Below are 21263 nucleotides of genomic sequence, written 5' to 3' on the forward strand. Positions count from 1 at the left end.
TGTCTGTCTGCCTCTCTCTCTCTCTCTCTCTCTCTCTCTCTCTCTCTCTCTCTCCTCTGTCTCCCCCTCCCACCTCTGCCCTCCTTTCTCTGGGTCTTTGTCCCCTCCTCCAATTTCTGTCCCTTTCTCTCTGGATCTCTGTCTCATTTCTCTCTGGAGCTCTTATTCTGGGGTGATGGTTTGTAACTTTTGGGGGGTCAAGTATCCTTTTTGATCATAGGATGAAAACTATGGGCCATCTCCCTAAAAAAAACACATAAGCACCAAGACCATAATTTGCCAGGCAACCTGAGGGAGTTCACAGGCCTCTTGATACTCACTTATACATCCCCTCAGGAATCTGCGGCCACCAGAGGCTAAAGACACTACTGTAGAAAAGCCAGTGAGAGAAGGAATCCCAGGGGTATCAACCTCCCTCCCCCCAGCCCCATGCCCTCTCCTGCCCTTGCTGGCCTCCAAAACATTCCTGCCCCAGGGCCTTTGCACCTGCCACTCCTCTGCCTGGAATGATCTTCCCCAGACATCCATGTGGCTCCCTCCCTCCCCTCCTTCTGGTCTCTGCTCAGATGTCACCTCCTCTGAGAACTTGCCCTGTCCAGCTTTTGTCATCCCCCTGTGCTTATTCTGCTTCGTCTCAGAGCACTTATCACCTCCAGGCATGATTTTATACTTACACATTTATTTACCGGACAAATCTCTCTCCCCCACACCATCCCCAGTAGCATGTGAGCACCAGGAGACCAGGAACGGTTGTCTTTTGTTCCCTGCTACATCTCCAGAACGTCACCCAACACACAGTAGGCACTCAATACACTTTAGTTGCAGAAATCTTTCTTTCATTAGAACACCAGTTTCAAAGGCTGCCTGGGTCCCAGGCTCCTCCGGGAATCAGGTCAAAGCTGTGAACCTGCTCTCCAGCAGATGTGTAACCAGGCACATCGTTTACCCTCAATTTTGGAGATGCCATCACAAACTCCCTGAGAGCTGTTGAGGGCGTTTCAGGCTAAGAAACTTCCAAAAGGCAAAGGTGAAACATTGGCAGAGGGGCAGAGTGGTATTTCCAGGCATGTACGCGCATGCGTGCGCACACACACCACTTACACACCCACTATATTCAGAAACAGAAACAACACACCCACACCAGGCATGATCCAACAACCAGACACACAGACAGACACAGCTGGGGACACACACACACACACAGATGGCTTCAGGCAAGCGCACAAGTGTCCCTGTCTCCCGGGGTGGGAAGTTGCGGGGGGGGGGGGGGGGGGGCGGGGCTGGAGAAGGAAGAGAAAGTACATCATAGGGTTTGGTTACTTCCAGCCTCTGGTTCTCCTCTGAGCTGTCTCCCAGTCAGAGAGAGAGAGAGAGAGAGAGAGAGAGAGAGAACAGGGGAAGGAGGAGGTGGAGAGGCACTGATCAGAGGGCCTGAGTGGGAGCGTGGGCGGCCAGGAGAGGGGTTAGAGCTGTGGGGAGCAGAGAATGGGAGAGAGACACAGACACAGAGACAGAGAGAAAAAGAGAGAAAGAAATGGAGAGAGAGAGAGACTCGAAGACCTAGCGAAAAAAGGGAAGCAGGGAGATGGAGAAAGAGAGAGACGGGGTCGGGTGGAAAGGAGGAGGAAAGGGGGGAGAGAGAGAGAGACAGGGACCTGGGGCGGCCGGGAGGGGGACAGGCGGAGAAGACCCGAGCGCGGTGGGAGGAGAGCGCGCGACGTGGAGAGAGGAAGGCAGGAGGGGTGGGGACCGAGGCAGACCAGACGCTGCGAGACTCCCAAACAAAAAACCGCCCCGGAGAGCGGCCGCACCCCCCGGGAGGGGGGAAGGCGACGGGAGGGGAGGGGCTCCGGACGCTCCCGCCCCGCCCCGCCCCGCCCCGCCCCTCCAGCGGCTGAGCCGCCGGCGGACAGTGGGTTAAGCATCTCCGCTGTGGAACTTCCGGATGTGACCACAGAGAGAGGGAGAGACCGGGAGAGGGGGAGAGGAGGAGAGGGGGAGAGACGGAGCCGCCAGCATCCCTCCGGCCCGCCAACGCCGGGACCCCGCACCGCGCTGGGAGCCGCCGCCCGCCGCCCGTCCCCCGGGCCGGGCCCCCTCGCGCCCCCCTCTCCCCCGCCTCTCGGTCTGTGGATCTCGGGCTGGTTCCATCCTCCCAGGACCCGGGGGAGGGACTGGGGGCCCCGGGGAGGGGGCCTCGGGCGGCCCTCCCCCGCCTTCTCGCCCCTGCCCTCGCTGGCAGGAGCCCCTAGCTGTGACCCCCGCGGGGGCAGGAGGCTGGGGGTCCATGCTCGGAGTCTCCGTACGGCCCGGCGCCTGCCGCTGACGGCGGTGGGGGTGGGGGGGCCGGGCACCCAGCCTCCTGCCCCACCCCCTGGCGTCGGCCCCTCGGGCCATCTGGGGCCGCTGCCCCTGGCTGCGCCCTCCCCGCCGGCCAGGCCCTGGAGAGACCCGGGAGCTGCCGCCGGCATCAGCCCATGGCCCGGAGGGTAGGTCTGAGGGCGGACGATCCTGTGCCCCGGCCGGTGGTCGCATCCCCCATCCTTCCATCTCCTCCCTGGGGAGCTCTGGCCCCCATCAGCCCATCCCGCTCTCTCCACCATCTCTTTCTCTGCCTCCCCTCTCGCTGCCCCTGAATCTCCTCCCCTCTTCCTAACCCCGGGTCTCCCCTCTCTCTGCCCCTCAGTCTCCCCTCTCTGCCCCTGGTCTCCCCTCCATCTCAGGCCCTTTATCCTACCCACCCCCTTCTTTTTCGTCCCTCTCCCATCCTTCTCCCTGGTCTACTTTTGTTTCATGTCCTCCAAAGGGTTAGGCGTGGGGACAGTGCTGGGAGAGGTGGGTCTCACCAGGCAGGGCCAAGGGATTCTCTTCCGCTGTCCTGGGGTTGGAGAGACAGGCGAAGAGGTGAGCAGGCACCTTTGGGGGTGGAGGGGGGCAGGAATACCGCAGGATTCGAGGACATCCTGAGATGTGCAATGCAGTGGGGGGGGGCAGTTGGATTTAACTTCAGTGCTCAGGAGAAGTTAGGAGAAAAGGAAAGACACACACACACACTCAGAGCCCTCCGTGCGCACACCCGCTATGGCAGGAACACTGGTACCTCCCCCTCTCCAGTCCCTTTGCCTCTTTGAACCTCATTTTCTTCATCTCCGAGGAAAGGATTGGACGTGGGTGACTTAAAGGTCCCCTGGCTTCACCGGTGCGTGTGCTTCTGTGATGACAGGACACAGAAATCTCACGCGTGATTTCTCTTTGGGGCTGTTGGCACAAGTGCGTTTGCGTGGTTGAGCCGGGTTATACTTTGGTTCAACAAGTGTTTATTGAATGTACGCCAGGCACTGTGCTAAATGTCTCATGCGTTGATTCATTCACCCACTCATTCATTCCTGCGCCTGGCTTTTGGCTGTGTGTGTGTGCGCGCGTGTGGTGGGCCCACAGGGGGAGTGGAGTGTGACAAGATGCACTCAGACGTGCATATTCATCTGGGAAGTGAAATTGAAGCGGGGGAGACTGTATGCGTACATTTGTGTACAAACAATGCACTGCTTTGATGGGCAGTGCCCATGAGCGAGAATCGATTTCTCTCCCCTCCTCTCTCTCCCCTTCTCTGTCTCTCTGTCTCTGCCTCTCTCTCTCTCTCTCTGCCCCCTGTCTCCCTTTGCCTGTTTCTCCTGTATCTTCTCCCTGTGTGTATCTCTCTCCCTCTCTTCTCTTCCCTCTGACTCTACATCTCTCTTTATCTCTTGTCTCTTTCTCCACCTTTTTTGTCTCTCTCACCATTTCTCTCCCTCCCTCTCTCTCTCTCCCTCTAATCTCTCCTTCCCTCTGTCTTTCTCTTGCATCTGCCTCCCAGTCTCTCTCTTCTCTCACATCTCTCTCCCCCTAACTCTCTGTGAGAAGCTAGCAGTTGCCAGCCAGCCAATCCCTGACCCCCCGCAACCCTGACCCTCAGATCCAAGACCTGGGTCAGTCTCTCTCCCCTGGACCCTCCTGCCCACACACTGGGAATCTCTGACGGGACATTTTTCACAGTCCACGGGTCCAAGGGAAGGCTTGAGGACAGGGCCTTCAGTCCCACCCAGACAGCTCCATGGGACATCGGGGGCCTAAGGGAGCAAGGCTGGGACACTTGGGGACAGTAGGGCAGGTGACTGGGGCAAGGAGGGGGCATTTCCTGGGTGCGAGGGTAGGGAGGTTTCTTGTTGGTGCTGACACGTCCCTGGGGCTCTTCCCCTCTCACCTCCCCCCACCCAGTACGATGAGCTGCCCCACTACCCCGGCATCGTGGACAGCACTGCAGCCCTGGCTGGCTTCTCGGAGGCAGTGCCCTCGGCACCGAGAGCCCCCGGGCCCTACGGCCCCCACCGGCCTCCCCAGCCCCCGCCCCTGGGCTTGGATAGTGATGGCCTGAGGAGGGAGAAGGATGAGATCTACGGGTGAGTGGGGACAAGGCTGAGGGCTCCATGGGGTCTCGGGATGTGCCCCCCGCCCTGTTTCTTTGTCTCTCTGGATATGTTTCTCTTCTCTGACTCGGTCTCACTCTGTCTTTGTCTCTCCACCTCTTCCCTCTGGGTCTCCTCTCCACCTCCCGGTTGCGCCATACTTCCCAGCCCCCCTGCCCTCCCCTTGTGAACTCTCACCCCCTGCTTTCCCCAGACACCCGCTCTTCCCGCTGCTGGCCCTGGTCTTTGAGAAATGTGAATTGGCCACGTGTTCTCCCCGTGATGGGGCTGGGACTGGGCTGGGCACACCCCCAGGCAGTGACGTATGCTCCTCCGATTCCTTCAATGAGGACATCGCAGCCTTTGCCAAGCAGGTGGGCACCCACCATCCGCTGTGCGCCAGGAGAAACAGTGAAGTGGGGTGGGCAGGAGACAGGATGTGCCCTCCCTGGCCTCTCTCTTTCTCCCAGGTCCGCTCCGAGAGGCCTCTCTTCTCCTCCAACCCGGAGCTGGACAATCTGGTGAGACCTGGGCCCTCCCCAACTCCTCCTCCTCCAAGGGGGTCTCCTGTTCCACACTCCATAGCCCTGGGATTGGTTGTGGGAGCAAAGAGGAGACCGCCTGGCCCACGTCCTCAAATAGTGATAATTGTTGCCCATTTGCAATGCAGTGTAGCCTAGAGTTTGAGAACAGGGACTCGATGGCCTGAGTTCGAATCCCAGCTCTATACTTACTAGTTCTAAGAACCAGGGCAAGTAGTTCCATCTCCCTGGGCCCCGTTTTCCTCATCTGTAAAGTGTAGCTAGTAATAATTTCTAGCTTGTAGGGCTGTTGCGAGTGTATAATGAGTTAAAGAGAGTCAAGCATGTAGCACAATGCCTGGCACTGAATGGGGACTCATTAAGTGTTTGCTGTTCTATCAGTCAGAACAGGGCTCACATCAAAATGAATAAAAGCAGTTAGCTGTAAAGGAGAGAGGAGAGGAGAGAGAAGAGGGAGAAAGGGAAGAGGAGGAGGAGAGGGAGAGAGAGGGAGAAATACCCCGACTTGTCCCTTCCTTTTGCTTTCCAGCTCCCACCAGAGCTTCCTATTGGCTGAACCCTTTGGCAAAGGACTCTGGGAAATGTAGTTTTCAGGTGAAGGGTGGGAAATGGATCCAAGGGCAAGCAGGCAAAGGATGTGGTGCTATTATTAGAGCATACCTTAGCTCACTCTTCTTGTGATGGGTCCTCTTCTGTCTCTTGCACCTCTTGCTTCTCTTTCTTTGTCTCTGATCTCAATCTCACACTCCCTTGTTCCTTAATTCTGGATCTCCATCTCTGTTCTCTATTTCTCTCTGCCCCTGTCGTTTTGTCTTTGTCTCTCTTTGCACTCTTTTTTCTGTTTGTCATCCAATGCACTTTTTCTGTTTCTCTCTCTTCTTCTTCCTCCTCCCCTTCATCTCCTTCTCCTCCTCCTCCTCCTTCTCCTCCTTTTCCTCCTCCTCCTTCTCCTCCTCCTCCTTCTTCTCCTCCTCCTCCTTCTCCTTCTCCTCCTCCTTCTCCTCCTCCTCCTCCTCCTCCTCCTCCTCCTCCTTCTTCTTCTCCTCCTTTTCCTCCTCCTTCTCCTTCTCCTTCTTCTCCTTCTCCTTCTCCTTCTTCTCCTTCTCCTTCTTCTTCCTCTTCTCCTCCTCCTCCTCCTTCTTCTCTTTTTTCACCTTCTCCTCTTCCTTCTTCTCTGTCTCGCTCCCTCGCTCCCTCTCTCCCTCCCCTCTTGTGTCTCTGTTTTCAGATGATACAAGCCATTCAAGTGCTCCGTTTCCACCTGCTGGAGCTGGAGAAGGTGAGTGCTCCTCACTTCCCCTCACGCCCTCACTTGCCCCCATCCCTTCCCTTCTTTCCCCCTCCACCCCTCCTTCAGGCTCTCTCCCCACCAGAGTTGGAGCAGAAGGCCACCCCCATCCCTATACACCCCAGCCCTGGCCCCCGGGTGGCCCCCCCAGTACCCCGGTGCCCCCTCAGGTCCACGACCTGTGCGACAACTTCTGTCACCGCTACATCACCTGCCTCAAGGGAAAGATGCCCATCGACCTGGTCATCGAGGATCGGGACGGCGGCTGCAGGGAGGATCTCGACGACTACCCGGCCTCCTGCCCGAGCCTCCCAGATCAGGTGGGCCCCAGGATGGGGCGACAGGTATTGCCCTGAAACCAAAGGCATGCCCAGAGAGCTGGGTTCCAGTATCAGGGCACACACAACACACCACACAGCCTTAGACAGCCACAGTCAGACATGGCCTGACCACAGGACAGGCACCAACTATGCAACAGCCACACAGACTGCAATACAGCTGCATGACAGGACGCATACACACCCCAACAGCTGCAGATGCCACACATAGACTTGGCTACACCCACACAGGTTCACAAACAGCCACAAAACCCATTACACTCACAGTCAGGTGATAGCATATGCCACATACTTAAACACTCACAGCCCGACAGCATAATAGCATCATAGATCACACAGCCTGACTGAGACACTGCCGTTCTAGAGAGTGTGTGTGTGTGTGTGTGTGTGTGTGTGTGTGCAGTACACACACGTCAACAACGTAACAGCCATCCAGCTGGAGATGGAGCCGAATGGCCCCAGATCCTACGACATAAACTCAGCTACAGCCACACTTAGACCCAGAGCAACCACAGTGCCTGCACACACACACACACACACACACACACACACACACACACACACACACGCTACCCTAACCTCTTTTTCTTTTTTATAAATTTATTTCTTTATTTTTGGCTGCATTGGGTCTTCGTTGCTGCATGCAGGCTTTCTCTAGTTGCGGCGAGCGGGGGCTACTCTTCCTTGCAGTGCATGGGCTTCTCACTGCAGTGGCTTCTCTTGTTGCGGAGCACGGGCTCTAGGCGCGTGGGCTTCAGTAGTTGTGGCTCGTGGGCTCTAGAGCGCAGGCTCAGTAGTTGTGGCGCACGGGCTTAGTTGCTCCACGGCATGTGGGATCTTCCCGGACCAGGGCTTGAACCCGTGTCCCCTGCATTGGCAGGCAGATTCTTAACCACTGCGCCACCAGGGAAGTCCTACCCTAACCTCTTAACAGTTGGACTACTGTAGGTGTGGGCACACACCTTGCCACTCAATGGCCACGTGGCCCCAGATTCATTCAGTCTCAGGATCAGTCAGACTGTAGTTTCATAGACTTAGGCACCCAGGTAACAATCACACAACAGCCGTGCGGATCCCAGTGAGGCCCAAACCCACGAGGCGGTCACACTGTCAATGCGACAATTATACAACATGACACCTACACCCAAATACAGGCACGTGGCCATACCACAACTATGCAGACTGGAGCATGCACACGCAGCAGTCACAGACGAGCCTCAAGGACCCTCTGCCCCACAACCCGTATTATGCACCAGCTCAGTAGCACACCACGTGCGTGTGCCGGTCAGTTACAGCTCCCTTGGAGGCAGAGCCACATTCTATATCCTCACACAGCTGCCAACACACTCCTCTGGCCATCATCCCCCGCCAAAGAGTCACGGAGCTGCCTGCCCACTCATGCAGGACTCAGGATAACCACACACTCTCTCCCACATAGGACACCAACCCCTAGAACTACAGCCACAAGCTTAGAAAAAGAAATGTAGCCTTGCATTTGCCAGGTGTAGCCACCTGGCCTGTTGAGAGAGTGACACAAGCACGCTCAAATACGGCTGCGTGTCTTAGCTCTGCCCACCTGACACCTCTTCTCCGGGGACAACCTTGCCTTGCCGGGCACGGACGTCAGCACGTTCACACTGGCATGCTGCATGACGGTCTCAGGACAGCTTCAGGTACACTGACACGGACGCTCATCCGATCAGATCCAGTGCCAGAAGGGCAGGGTGACAATTCCAGCAATGCGCAAAAGCCTTCAGACCTGATGATTCTGTCGTTTGCACACAACCCATCCCCAAAGCCCCCAAACTCCACACAGATGTTCTGAGCCCGCAGAAAGCTTCTCTAAGGTGCCGTGTCTCAGGCTGAGCCCTGGAAGGACACAAATGATGCATCCATTTGCAGGGGTGAGGGACTAATTACAAAGCAGAGGGCAGGGTCTAGGACATTCACCAGGGGCAGGGGTGTACCCCAGGGCTCAGCGACAGCAGGCGGCTGTTGCCATCCCCACTTCCACCCAGTCTGCCTCCCAACAACTGAAGAACCTTAAACCAAGTGGCCAAGAAATGATGTATCTATACAGGTGGGTAGGCCTCCTGGGACACAGAGCTGGGGCAGGGGGTGAATTCAACACATTGTCAAGTTCCTCAAAGTGTGTAGGACTCTGGATAAAGAAAAGACAACCCCCGACTCCCTGATCTGCAATCTGGAGACCACCAAATCTCTGAAAACTAGAAGTTGGTGTTTTTTTTCCCCATAAGTTTAGTGCAGATTTATTTGGCAGCAAAATCTGACCTGAACTGAGAGGCTATTTATAGCCTTTATTTATTCCACTTAGTTAAATGTTCATCCATTTTGCTGCAGAAATGTTCATGAGTTTGATGACGAGGTTATGCCCCAGACACTGTGGAGGTGTTAGGAGATACATGGTGTGTGCACTGCCTAAAGATATGAAAAGTTTTGAATTTTGAAAGAGCGTTGGCTTCCTGGGATTTCTGATCAGGTGCCAGAGATCTGTACAAGCTCATCTTTCTTGAGTGATTGCGGTGTGCCTTTACGTAAATTAACTCACTGAATCCTTACCACACTCTGTGAGGGGGGTGGGGATGGTTGTCCTCCATTTTTGCAGTTGAGGAAACTGAGGCACAGAGAGGTGACGTGACTTGCCCAAGGTCACACACAGCCAGGAAAGAGGCAGACTCAGTCTTCACACTCAGGACTCCTAGCTCCAGAGCCCGTGGTCTTAGCCACTGTAGTATATTATACCCCAAGCCTTGGCACTGACTTCCATCTGTTATTTTCCAGAATACTACATGGATTAGAGACCATGAAGACAGCGGGTCTGTACATTTGGGGACCCCGGGTCCATCCAGCGGGGGCCTGGCCTCCCAGAGTGGTGACAACTCCAGTGACCAAGGTGAGAAGCTTGAGAGGTGGAGGGAAGGTGGGAGTCAGTCTGAGGATTGAAGTTAGATAGCAGGTAGGACTTCCGGAGGGGCAAGGATGACTGGGGTGTGGAGTGGTGCCTTGGGGGAGAGTTCTGGGTCCCTCTGGTCCCCCACCTTTCCCGTCCCCAGCACAGCATGCCTCTCCCTGCTCAGGAGATGGACTAGACACAAATGTGGCCTCTCCCACTTCTGGGGGAGAGGACGAAGAGCTGGACCACGAGCGCCGGCAGAACAAGAAGAGAGGGATCTTCCCCAAGGTGGCCACCAACATCATGAGAGCCTGGTTGTTCCAGCACCTCTCGGTGAGAGCCTTGGGGCCCTGGTGCGGGGTGGGCAGAGAGAGAGATGGAGAAGGATGGCTACACAGAAACTGAGGCCTGGAGAGAGACCCAGAGACGGGAGACTGAGGCAGCAGGGAAATATTGAGGGAAACTCTCAAGCAGATGGGGATTGACAAGAGCAAACATCCATGAGCACTACCTGTGTGCCAGGTGCCACTAAGGCCTCTGGACTCATTCAGTCCTCTCCCCCCGACCCTCCCATCCAGTCACCCACCCATCAGTCATCCACCATCCAGCCAAACATACCCCATGAAGACAGCGATGTTGTTAGCTCCATTTCTCAGTTGAGGAGACTGAGGCCCAGAGGTCTCACAGCCAGAAGTGGGTTCAAATGCAGGCAGTCTGGCCTTAATCAGCAAACCACCCTGCCTCAGGGAGACAGGAGGACAGACAGGGAGAGGCCGAAACAAAGATAGAGATGGAGAGCATTGAGTCAGAGCAAGAGAGACACAGGGGGAGACTGAGTCACATTGGGGGAGAGACAGACAGACAGACACAGAGAAAGATAGAGATTGCGACCGGGAGAGACATGCACAAGGACCTAGCGGACTCAGAGAGGGCTGGTGCTGGGCTTTGCCTCCTTTCCCCAGGGCGGTGGAGTTCCCCCAGTTCCCCCCTCCCCCAGCTCCACCTCCCTGATGAGAGCTGGCCAATTAGCTTCTAATTGCTGGAAGAGGTTGGGGGACACCCACCGGTGTAATTGCCCGAAGCTTGGCTCTGCCTCCCTCCATTGGGCCCCGGGGAACACGGAGAAGCTCAGACACGCCGCCGGCTCTCCCGGCCTTGCCTCAGCCTGGGCTCACCAACTCCCTGGGACCTGGGCAGGCCAGGCCTGGTGGATCAGAGGGCAACCAGGCAAGCAGGGTGACTCTTGCTGGTGGCCACAGCACCCGTACCCCTCAGAGGAGCAGAAGAAACAGCTGTCCCAGGACACGGGGCTCACCATCCTACAAGTCAACAACTGGTGAGTGACACCGGAGGCCTGGGCGGTCCGTGGGCCAGCCCGGGGTGGGAGGCCGGGCGCTGTCCGCGGTGCTGAAGGAGGCCCCAAAGCCCCTCGGAGCCTCTCTTCGTCCTGCCTCTGCTTTGCCGCCCCTGTATCCGTCCTCTCTTGCCTGCTCTCTCTCTGTCCCTGTGTATTCATTTCTGCCTCTCTTCTACTCCCTCTTTGCACCCTCCTCCGTTTCCATGGCCCCCTCCCAGGTTCATTAATGCCCGGAGACGCATCGTGCAACCAATGATCGATCAATCCAACCGCACAGGTACAGGGAGAAGGTGGGAAGAGAGGGCCTAGTGTTCCCGGGGGAGTATCAAAGCCTGAACCGGGCATCCTGGGGCTCAGCCTGCACCCGTCAACTCCCCTAGCAGGGCAGGGTGCAGCCTTCAGCCCAGAGGGCCAGCCCGTGGGGGCCTACACGGAGACTCAGCCACAAGTGACTGTCAGGCCCCCAGGTAAGCCCCGCCCCCTAACTAAGCCACACCCCCAGCACTCCAGGCCCCTCCTCCAAGCAATGTGCCCCACCTTCTGGGATTAAGTTCTTGAAAAATACCTTTGCTTCATTTGCTTAAGAGGGGAGTCGAAGATGCAAATGCAGATTTCCTGGTCCCCACCTTTCCTCCCAGAGTTTGCTTCTTCCAGGCTTCAACCACCCATTGGAAAGCTCCACTTTTCCTTAAAGGACCAGCACCCTCTTAAAGGATGACTCAGTTTGTCCTGATAGAGGAGTCCCCTGGGGAAGGAAGGGGGAGTGGGGCATATGGGGGTGTCTGGTGAAGACCACTAACACTCCTCTTTTGTCTTCCAGGATCAATGGGGATGAGTTTGAACTTGGAAGGAGAGTGGCATTATTTATAGAGGCTGGAGTCAGGAGAAATGTGAGTGTCCTAGGTCTAGGGGCACTAGGTTGGAGATTGTGCTATTCTCAGCCCCTCGTAAGACCTCCAGACTCCAACAGTGAACCCACCCAGAGCAGGGTCAGCCTGCGTCTCTGAACTGAGGGTTCTCCGATTCATCCATCCATCCATCAATTCACCCATACATATATTCATCCATCCATCAATCATCCACCAACCCCCTCATCCATCCAAACATACATTCATCCACTCATTCATTCATCTATCCACCCACCTATCCACTCATCCATCCACCTCCAAACTGATCCATCCACCCACACATCCACCCTCTTATTCATGCATTCATCCACCTACCTGCCTACCTGCCTACCCATGGATCCATCCATGTATGTATCCACCACCCTTCATCCATCAGAAGATACATCTACCCACTCATTCACCCACCTCCACATTGATCCACCCACCCACATGTCCACCCACTTGTCAACTTACCCATGCATTCACGCACCTACCTACCCACCCACTCATCCACCCATCCACATATTACATACATTTCCAAACATATATTGACATGCCTTAGGTAGGGTCCAGCTCTTGAGAAGATTCTAGGCTCATGAGGAAGTGGACATTAGAAACCAATGGCAATCTAGTCCAACAGTTCAAACAATAAAACACAGCTATCATCAGCTATCTCTGAGATATCAGGGAAGACTTTATAGAAGAAGTGGCTTCTGGGTAGGGCATTGAAGGATGAATAGGAGACCACTGGGCAGAAGGTTGGGGGCAAGGTAGCGGGGTGCATTCTTTTACTCTCCCAAGTCTTAAGTCTAGAGTATCTTCTCAGTCTTTACCATAACCCCCAAAGAGAGAAGCTATTATTATTTTCATTTTACAGATAAGAAAACTGAGGCTCGGAGAGAAGAGTTCACTTGTGCAGGTTCACTCAGCTTAGAAAAGCAGAGGGAACAGCATGTGCAAACGCCCAGGGTTGAGAGGCTGCCTGGAGTTTCCAAAGCAGCGGCCGTGGCTCACAGGCCCAGCCACTCTGCGGCATGTGGGATCTTCCCAGACCGGGGCACGAACCCGTGTCCCCTGCATTGGCAGGCGGACTCTCAACCACTGCGCCACCAGGGAAGCCCCACAGATCAGATCTTGACTCTCCTTGGATTAAAACCCTTCTGTGTCTCCCTAGTGCCCATTGGATGAGGTCCAAACTCCTTGGTTTGGCATCCATTCATTCATTCCATACACATTCCCTGAGCAACTGTGTGCCCAGCCCTGTGCTGGGTGGTGATGGGGACACAGCAGTGACCATGACAGCCCAGCCTTGTGCCCATGAGGCTCACAGTCCAGTGGGGGAGACAGATCTGTCCCCAGACAGTAATGACCTACAGTAGGCAGGGCTGGGAGGAGGGAACCCAAGAACTGGAAGAACCCAGAGGGGGCATCGGGCCTAGGCTGGGGGGTTCCTGGAGGAGGGCACTTTGGAGCTGAGACCAGGAGAATAAGAGGAGTGAGACAGGAGAGGAAGGAACAGTATATGCAAAGGCTATGAGACAGCCCCTCACTACACACACACGTACATACAAAGGGACTGGGCTGGGCTGAGGCTGGTGTGTCAAATGGGTGAGTAATGAAATCAAGGCCCACAGAAAGGCTGGGATATGAGAGTGGAGACCTGCAAGGGCTTAGGCTTGGAGAGCACTGGAGGCCTGAGCCTAGGAGGAGAGGTTTGTTCAGTGCCCGGCATGTCCATGGGGGTCTCAGCTCTGCCCTGACCAACTGCAGACAGGTGAGCCCTGGTCCAGAGTCAGGGGACCTCTGGGACCAAGAGTGATGGAGGGAGCTTCTTATCCTGCTCCCCAAGCAAGCTGCCTTTTCTCCCCACTCTTTTCTGTCTCTCCCAATCCCTGCCTTTTCCTCTTTGTCTCTCCCTTTATTTCTGTCTCTCTCATTCTTTCTCTTTCCACATCTCCATCTCTGATTATCTCCATGTCTCTTCTCTATCCTGCTCTGTCTGTCCCTCTCGCCTTATCTTTTTTTTTTTTAATTTATTTATTTTTGGCTACGTTGGGTCTTTGTTGCTGCACACTGACTTTCTCTAGTTGCAGCGAGTGGGGGCTACTCTTCGTTGCGGTGCATGGGCTTCTCATTGTGGTGGCTTCTCGTTGCAGAGCACAGGCTCTAGGTGCGCAGGCTTCAGTAGTTGTGACATGAGGGCTCAGCAGTTGTGGCTCACGGGCTCTAGAGCACAGGCTCAGTAGTTGTGGCACACGGGCTTAGTTGCTCCGCGGTATGTGGGATCTTCCCGGACTAGGGCTCGAACCCGTATCTCCTGCATTGGTAGGTGGATTCTTAAACACTGCGCCACCAGGGAAGCCCTCCTTATCTTTATCTCTTTCTTTGTCTTGACTGTCTCCTTGTCTTTTCTTCATCTCTGTCTCTTTCCCTTCATTTCTGTTCTGATTCTCTGCCTCTGTCTCTGTCTCTCTGTGTCCCTCTCACTGTGGGGCTGGTGGGGACAGCGCAGAAGGCCTGATGTAGGTCCAAACGCCCTCTCCACCTCCTGACTTGGCCTCTCCTCTCCTTTCCACAGACCCCAACCTCTGGACTGTGACTGCCAGGTTCATACCTGCTTCTGGTCAACGCCTGGCCCTCTGGCTTCAGGACCCCACCTCCTATGGCCCCCCCAACTCAATGCCTACCTCCCTGGGGCCCTGCCGGGACATGAGGGGCCTGAGCACCCACTCGAGGGTCTCTCAAGGACAAAGACAAGGCCTCCAGGCCCTGTGCCCCACTTCTGCCCTCACCTCTGCCTGGAACCTGAGCTGAGATCCTGGGCCTGGGTGTTCAGAAGATGGCGGCTGGGTACCCCCCCACCCCTAGGACAGAGAAGGGATTGGGGGTGGGCTGGGGCCATCAGGGAAGGAGGGTCACCCAGATCCGACATTTAGAGAGGTTCCCTTCATCCTCCCAGCCCACCCTCTTTCCCCCTCCCCCACTCCCCTCTTGTGTTGTCTTCTACCTTTTTTTTTTTAAGCATAAAGTCTTAAAAACAAAAGGCCACCAATCTGAGTTCGTGGGTCTCTTCCATGATTCAAATTCTCATCAGTTTGAAGCTCATGAATCACTGATAATAATTGATGCTTTTTATCCTGCTCTCTCCTCAGGCCCTCTGTATGTATCGGTTAGCTATTGCTGTGTAACAAACCATACCAAAGCTTCATGGTTCAAAAGGCCAATTAATTTTTAGCACATTAATCTACAGGTTGATGTAGTAGGCTGAGCTGGGCAGTTCTTGTGGCTTCAAAAGGGCTCTCTTGTGTATCTGTGGCCAGCCACAGGTCAGCAAGGGGGCTCTGCTGGCAGGCAGTGGGGACAACAGGAGTGACTGGGCTACATGGTAACATACCCCAGCAGGCTGACCTTGTTTGTAGAAAATGACCAGCTCAGTCCCCCTTCGGGGTGTCTGTCCTGGCTGTTCCCTTTGCCTGGGACACCTTCCTGGCTCAGAGATCACCTCTGCAAAGACACAGGAACAGCCAAACCAAAGCACCCCGCTCTGTCCACCACTCTCTCTCACCTCATTCCCTGTCCCCCATCACCCCCTCCCTGGAATTCTTTCCATCACTTATTTGCCTATTCATTATTGGCTGGAACCTCAGCACTTTCAGAAGGTAGGAGTTTGTCTCTCTGTCTGTCACTGTGGTGACCTGGGGCCTCAGACAGCAAGCACCCTTTACCCAGCAGGTGCCTGGGAAACAGGTGGAGAAGGGAGGAAGAAATTCCATAGTTCTGAGACTCAGCCGCCTTCACCTCGTCATTCATTCCTCCTGGCCACGGGTGTGCCCTGGACACGCACCCTCTGCTCGTCCCTGCACTTGAGTGAACAAACCCAAGACCCTGCCCTGGGGGAGCTGACGTCCTAGTGGGGAAGACCCACGATGGGCCAAATAAATGAGCACATCATTTAGTCTGTTAGAAGCTGACAGTGTCATAAAAAGCAGAGCAGGGTAGGGATGGGAGTACAGGTGCCTCTTTTACACATTTATTTACCCTTTCTCTAGTTCGTGCTGTGCCAGGCTCTGTTCCAGGAGGTTTATACCTATCAATCTGGTAAACGCTTACCACTAAGCCTCAGGAGGAGGTATGATCACTGGCCACATTTCCCAGATCAGGAAACTGAGGTCCAGAGAAGTGAAATCGTTCGCCCGGGGTCACAGAGCTGTAGAGAGGGTGTTCCCATTAGAACCCCGGCAGGCTGTGAGCTAACCACTTGCCTCACGACCCCTCATTTTTAAAAATAGAATTCTAAGAGTCTATGGTTTCTAAAGGGCCTATATCACCGATTGTTTTCTGAGTTACAAATTGTTTTGGTGACTATGGTTACAGTTTGTCTCTCCCCAAACTGCCCGGGACTGAATGGGATGGATGAGGGCTATACAGCAAGGACTTCCAACACCTCTTCTCCCCACTTTTAAAGGCGGGTGGGGGAGGGTTATGGGGGAGGGGGCAGGGCTGGGCCAAGGCCTGAGGTCTACATCAAGGGGAGGGCTTTGTATTCCTGCAACCTGGCCTGGCTGGCAAAGGGACACTGGCAAGTGGGGGAGGGGAAGGTCTCCTCTCCCCCTCCCCCACCTGGTTGAAAATACCTCTCATTTAATCCTCTCTAATTAAATCAATTGGCTGTGCCACGGGGGAGGAGGGCAACTGGGCGGGAGGTTAATTGTAACTAAAAATACCTCCCTCACTTCCTGGGGTGAGGAACCAGCTGAACCTGGAGTTTTGAGGCCGCCTGTGCAGGGGGTGGGTGTTGCTGAGTGGAAGGGGCAGAGAGGCGGGGACTCTGGTGGGTCTGCAGGGTGGCCCATGTGGGGCTGGATGGCAGGGCCGGGTGGTCACCGGGGTTGGTGCATGTGCGTGTGTGTGACAATTGCATGACGGCTGAGGCCGTGGACTTAGGATCTGGGGTCGACGTGCCATTGTGGGGAGGGGCATCGGTGTAGCGGCCGCCTCCAGGAGTGTGTTCGCCGCCGAGCCTACTACTGAATGGGACGTATGTCACTGAGGAAGGGCTGCGGCTGTCACGCTGTGCCTCATAGGTTGTATGTCTCCGTGTGAGTGCGTGTCCATGACTACAAGACAGTGGGTCTTTATAACTGGGGACCACCTTGCGTATGTCCAAAGCCTGGTTGTGTCTCCACGGCCGCTCTTCTCTGCAGACCAGACCTCACGGTGGCCGCCCCTGAACTGGGAAACAAGTGCAGTGGGATCATCCGATCCGGGGACGGCAGGGGCTAAGACGCGGCACTGAGCCGCCAAAGGCCAGGTGGGCGTGGCCACCACCACGCGGTGGGCGTGGCCACCACAAAGGACAGCCCCGCAAACAACAATCAGAAGAGACCATGGCGCTGGGAGTTGATCATGGCGCTCCTAGGAGGGAAATAGATGTCCTCTCCACTAAGTTCTGGCTTGGTCTGCATACACGGAAGAGTTCTGGGTCTAGTGAACAAAAGTCTAACCTGAATCCTAAAACCAGAGAGTCGCGGGCCCTCCATCAATCCCCAGACTTGAGCCAGGTTACAGACCCAAGGCCCCTTGAAAGAGGGGAGGCCGGATCCCCTCGAGGAAGGACCCCAGTACACTGCCCGAAATTCACAGTTAATCTTTCTACGGGTCTTCCCCAAAGGGACTTACAGCCTTTGACCAGGGTCACTGCGCACTGGGAAAAAGGAAATAATCAGACCTTTCGGGGACTGCCAGACACCGGCTCTGAACTCATGCTGATTCCCAAAGACCCCAAACTTCAATGTGGCCAACCAGTCAGACGGGGTGCTCATGGAGATCAGATGACTAATGTTTTTTTTTCCACTCAGGTCCGTCTCACCATGGGCCCAGGGCATCCTCGAATCCATCCTGTGATAACTTCCCCAATTCTGGAATGCCCGATTGGGATAAACATACTCAACAGCTGACAGAATCCCTGATAGACACCACCTTGGTGTCTGGCTGGGATGGTGGGCGAGACCACTGGGCCACCTGGTACGGTCTGGGGGTGTGTCTAGGTGGGATCGTGTGGCAAAGTGAGTCTTTATAACTGGGGGCCTCCTTATATGTGTCCATGGCAGTGTCTTCTGTGTGTGGCTTTGCAGCCTCTTGTGTTACGTGTCCACAACAGTGTGGGGTCATCCCGCGCGGATGCATCAGAACGTGGGGCCGGGCAATGAGGCCGGGATCCCTCCAGAGGGCGCTGGGGAGCCAGGGAAGTTGTTTGATAGCAGTTTTATTGCGATATAATTCAAATACCATAAAAGTCACCAATTTAAAGTGTGTCGTTCAATGACTTTCTTATCTTCACGGAGTTGTGCATCCATCACCACAATCGGTTCTAGAACATTTCCATCACACCCAAAAGTCACTCCCGATTCCCCCTCCCCAACCCCAAACCCCAGGCAACCACCAATCCACTTTCTGGCTCTGTGTGTGGATTTGCCTGTTCTGGACGTTTCTTATACACGGAATTATACAATACGAGGTCTTTTGTGTCTGCCTTCTTTCACTCAGCATAATATTTTCAAGGTTCATCCGTGTCATGGCAGTGCTTCATTTCTTTTTAGGGCTGATAATATCCCATTATCTTGGAAGAACTTTGAGCAGAGAAAGGACAGAGTCGGTTTGTGCTTTGCCCCTCGGGCTGCCACATGGAGGGTGGAATAAAGGAGGGGTGTTATGAGTGGAATTCTGTCCCCCAAAGAGATATACTGAAGTCCAAACTCCAGGACCTGTGAATGTGACCTCATTTGGGTCTTAGCAGATGGTCAAGTTCAGATGAGGTCATCGGGTGGGCCCTAATCCAATATGACTGTAAACATGTTCCTTATAAAAATGTTCTTTATAAAAAGGGAACATTTGGACATGCCCAGACATGCCAGAAGGAAAAGACAGCCATGTGAAGACGGAGGACTGCAGTGATGTATCTACAAGCCAAGAAATGCCAAAGTTCGCCAGCAAAGCACCAAAAGCTGGGAGAGACAAGGAAGGCTTCCCTTGTGGGTTTCAGGGGTGACAGGCCAAGGCAGGGACATGGGGAAAGAATATTAGGAAACAGGGCCACACTTTTTATTTTTTATTTTGTAAAATAAATTTATTTATTTTTGGCTGCGTTGGGTCTTCGTTGCTGCGCACGGGCTTTTCTCTAGTCGCTGCGAGCGGGGGCAACTCTTCGTTGTGGTGCGCCAGCTTCTCATTGCGGTGGCTTCTCTTGTTGCAGAGCACGGGCTCTAGGCGCGCGGGCTCAGTAGTTGTGGTGCACGGGCTTAGTTGTTCCACGGCACGTGGGATCTTCCCGCACCAGGGCTCGAACTCGTGTCCCCTGCATTGGCAGGCAGATTCTTAACCACTGCACCACCAGGGAAGTCCAAGGCCAGACTTTTTAGAGATGAGAGTGCCATCAAATTTCTACATGGTATCTCAAGATATCACTGTGCTCACCCCCACAGCTCATGGTGTAGTTGCAAACACTCAAGTAATGCCTACTATGTGCCAGGCACCGTTCTAAGCACTTTACATATATGGAGTCAATCTTTGAAACAACCCAGCAAGATAGATAACTCTCATTACCCTCCATTTTGCAGATGGAGCAACAGACACCCAGAGAGATTGGGTAACCTGCCCAAGGCTGCACAATGAGTATGTAGCAGAGCTGGGATTTGAATCCAGGCTGTCTGGCTCCTGAATCCATGCCCTTAACCATGATTCTATGCTGCGTGGAGAGCTTGCTTTTTCTACAGCCAAGGAGAGCTCCGAGGCATAACTTATTCAGCCATCACCCAATTGATGAGTGTCTTTGTGGCTTCCAATTTTCTGATATAATTGGGTGGATCCAGGTTTTGTGGGGCCTGAGGCTCATACAATTCGAGAGGCCCTCTTTTGGAAAAACTATAGAACTGCCAACACATCAGGTGCAGGGTCTTGTAAAAGGCCTGAACAGGTGAGGGTCCTGAACCCCGGTGGCACTATCATCACCGTAAATCCCCCTCTGCTAACTGTACTGCAGAAACGGTACTAGCTGTAGCAAACAGAAGCACAGAATATCCACATGCGGTCTGCACGTGTGCAAGTGGTAGGAGGAAAGCTTCCTAGAAGTGAAGTTTGGACTTTCCATCCCCAGTGCCTAGAGCAGTCGTGCCCGGGACATAGTATGTGCTCAATAAATAGTTGTCAGATATCTTTAACAGGACACAAAAACACTAATTGTACAGAAAAACTGGACAAACTGAAGTATAAGATGAATAACTCCTGTTCGTCAGCAGACATCATGAAAATAGGAAGGCAAGCCACAAATAAGATACTGGTAGTACAGACATTCAACAAGCATTTGTATGCAGAATATATAAAGAACTCCTACAAACCAGGAAGAAAAAGACAACTCAACAGAAAATAGATCAAACACTTAAATGGACGCTTCACAAAAGAGACCATCCAAATAGCCAATAAGAACATGAAAAGATGTCCGAGTTCATTAGTCATCAGGGAAATGCAAATTAAAAACCACAAAGTGGATCTACCGGAACCTTCGAATTGCGAGCGGGAAGGTAAAGTGGATGAACCACTTTGGAAAACTGTTTAGCAGTTTCTTTTAAACATAAACATACACCTACCTAAGGCAGCAATTCTGCTCCTAGGTATTTACCCAAGAGAATTGAAAACATATCCACATAAAACCTTATACATGAATGTTCACAGCAACTTTATTTCACAAATAGCTCCCCACTGGAAACAACCCAAACATCTAGAGAATGAAGAGACTGTAGAATATTCAGACACTGGATTATCACAAAAAGGACATGCTGCATGATTCCATTTATGTGAAATTCTAGAAAAGAGAAATCTAATAAATGGTGACAGAGAGCAGATCAGTGATTGCCTGGGGCTGAGGCTGGGGTAGGGCATTGACCCGAAGAGCGGGGAACCATGAAACTTTCTGGAGTGTTGAAAATGTTCTGTGCCAAAACAGACTCACAGACCTAGAACAAACTTACGGTTACCAAAGGAGAAAGGGGAGGGGGGTAGGGATAAATTAGGAGGTTGGGATTAATATATACACACTACTACATATAAAACGATAACCAACAAGGACCTACTGTATAGCACAGGGAACTCTACTTAATTCTCTGTAATAACCTGTATGGGAAAAGAATCTGAAAAAGAATGGATATATATATATAATTAAATCACTTTGCCGTACACCTGAAACTAACACAACATTGTAAATCAACTATACTCCAATATAAATATTTTTAAAAAATGAAATTAAAAAAAGAAAGAAAATGTCTTGATTGAGATGGTGGTTACACAGGTGTGTTTGCCAAAATGTATTGACATTTTATTGTATGTAAACTAGACCTCAATAATCTTGATTTAAAAAGAAAAATCACCCTTTCCTGTCTTCTGTCCCCACCCCTCCTATCCCCTGCCCTTCCCTCCACAGAGATGACCATCATTCAAGTTTCC

At 53.6% G+C, this 21263-nt stretch overlaps 1 protein-coding gene across 9 annotated transcripts; it reads left to right on the forward strand.

The window, feature by feature from the left end:
* Positions 1 to 1385: 1385 nt before the first annotated feature.
* Positions 1386 to 14816, forward strand: MEIS3 (Meis homeobox 3). Of its 9 annotated transcripts, none has more exons than XM_032614018.1 (13): positions 1643 to 2489; positions 4255 to 4436; positions 4657 to 4816; positions 4913 to 4963; positions 6213 to 6263; positions 6494 to 6592; positions 9413 to 9524; positions 9709 to 9857; positions 10784 to 10860; positions 11100 to 11158; positions 11265 to 11348; positions 11702 to 11771; positions 14347 to 14816. In XM_032614018.1, exons 1-12 carry the CDS (start codon positions 2478 to 2480, stop codon positions 11749 to 11751), a joined length of 1086 nt encoding a protein of 361 aa, XP_032469909.1. In that variant the 5' UTR covers positions 1643 to 2477; the 3' UTR covers positions 11752 to 11771; positions 14347 to 14816. The 9 variants fall into 9 exon arrangements, 8 of the variants coding, with proteins under 8 accessions (XP_032469912.1, XP_032469911.1, XP_032469909.1 ...); XM_032614016.1 differs by having other exon boundaries at positions 1644 to 2489; positions 6494 to 6616; positions 11262 to 11348; XM_032614013.1 differs by having other exon boundaries at positions 1645 to 2489; positions 6443 to 6616; positions 11262 to 11348.
* Positions 14817 to 21263: the final 6447 nt, after the last annotated feature.

The sequence above is a fragment of the Phocoena sinus genome, chromosome 19, assembly GCF_008692025.1.
Source record: "Phocoena sinus isolate mPhoSin1 chromosome 19, mPhoSin1.pri, whole genome shotgun sequence".
NCBI lineage: Eukaryota > Metazoa > Chordata > Mammalia > Artiodactyla > Phocoenidae > Phocoena > Phocoena sinus.

What these genes read in the sequence shown, in the direction of transcription:
- MEIS3 (XM_032614013.1), top strand. An exon ending in ATCCTACAAGTCAACAACTG is followed by an intron (nt 10,861 to 11,099) that starts GTGAGTGACACC and finishes GCCCCCTCCCAG; the next exon opens with GTTCATTAATGCCCGGAGAC. An exon ending in AGTGACTGTCAGGCCCCCAG is followed by an intron (nt 11,349 to 11,701) that starts GTAAGCCCCGCC and finishes TTTGTCTTCCAG; the next exon opens with GATCAATGGGGATGAGTTTG.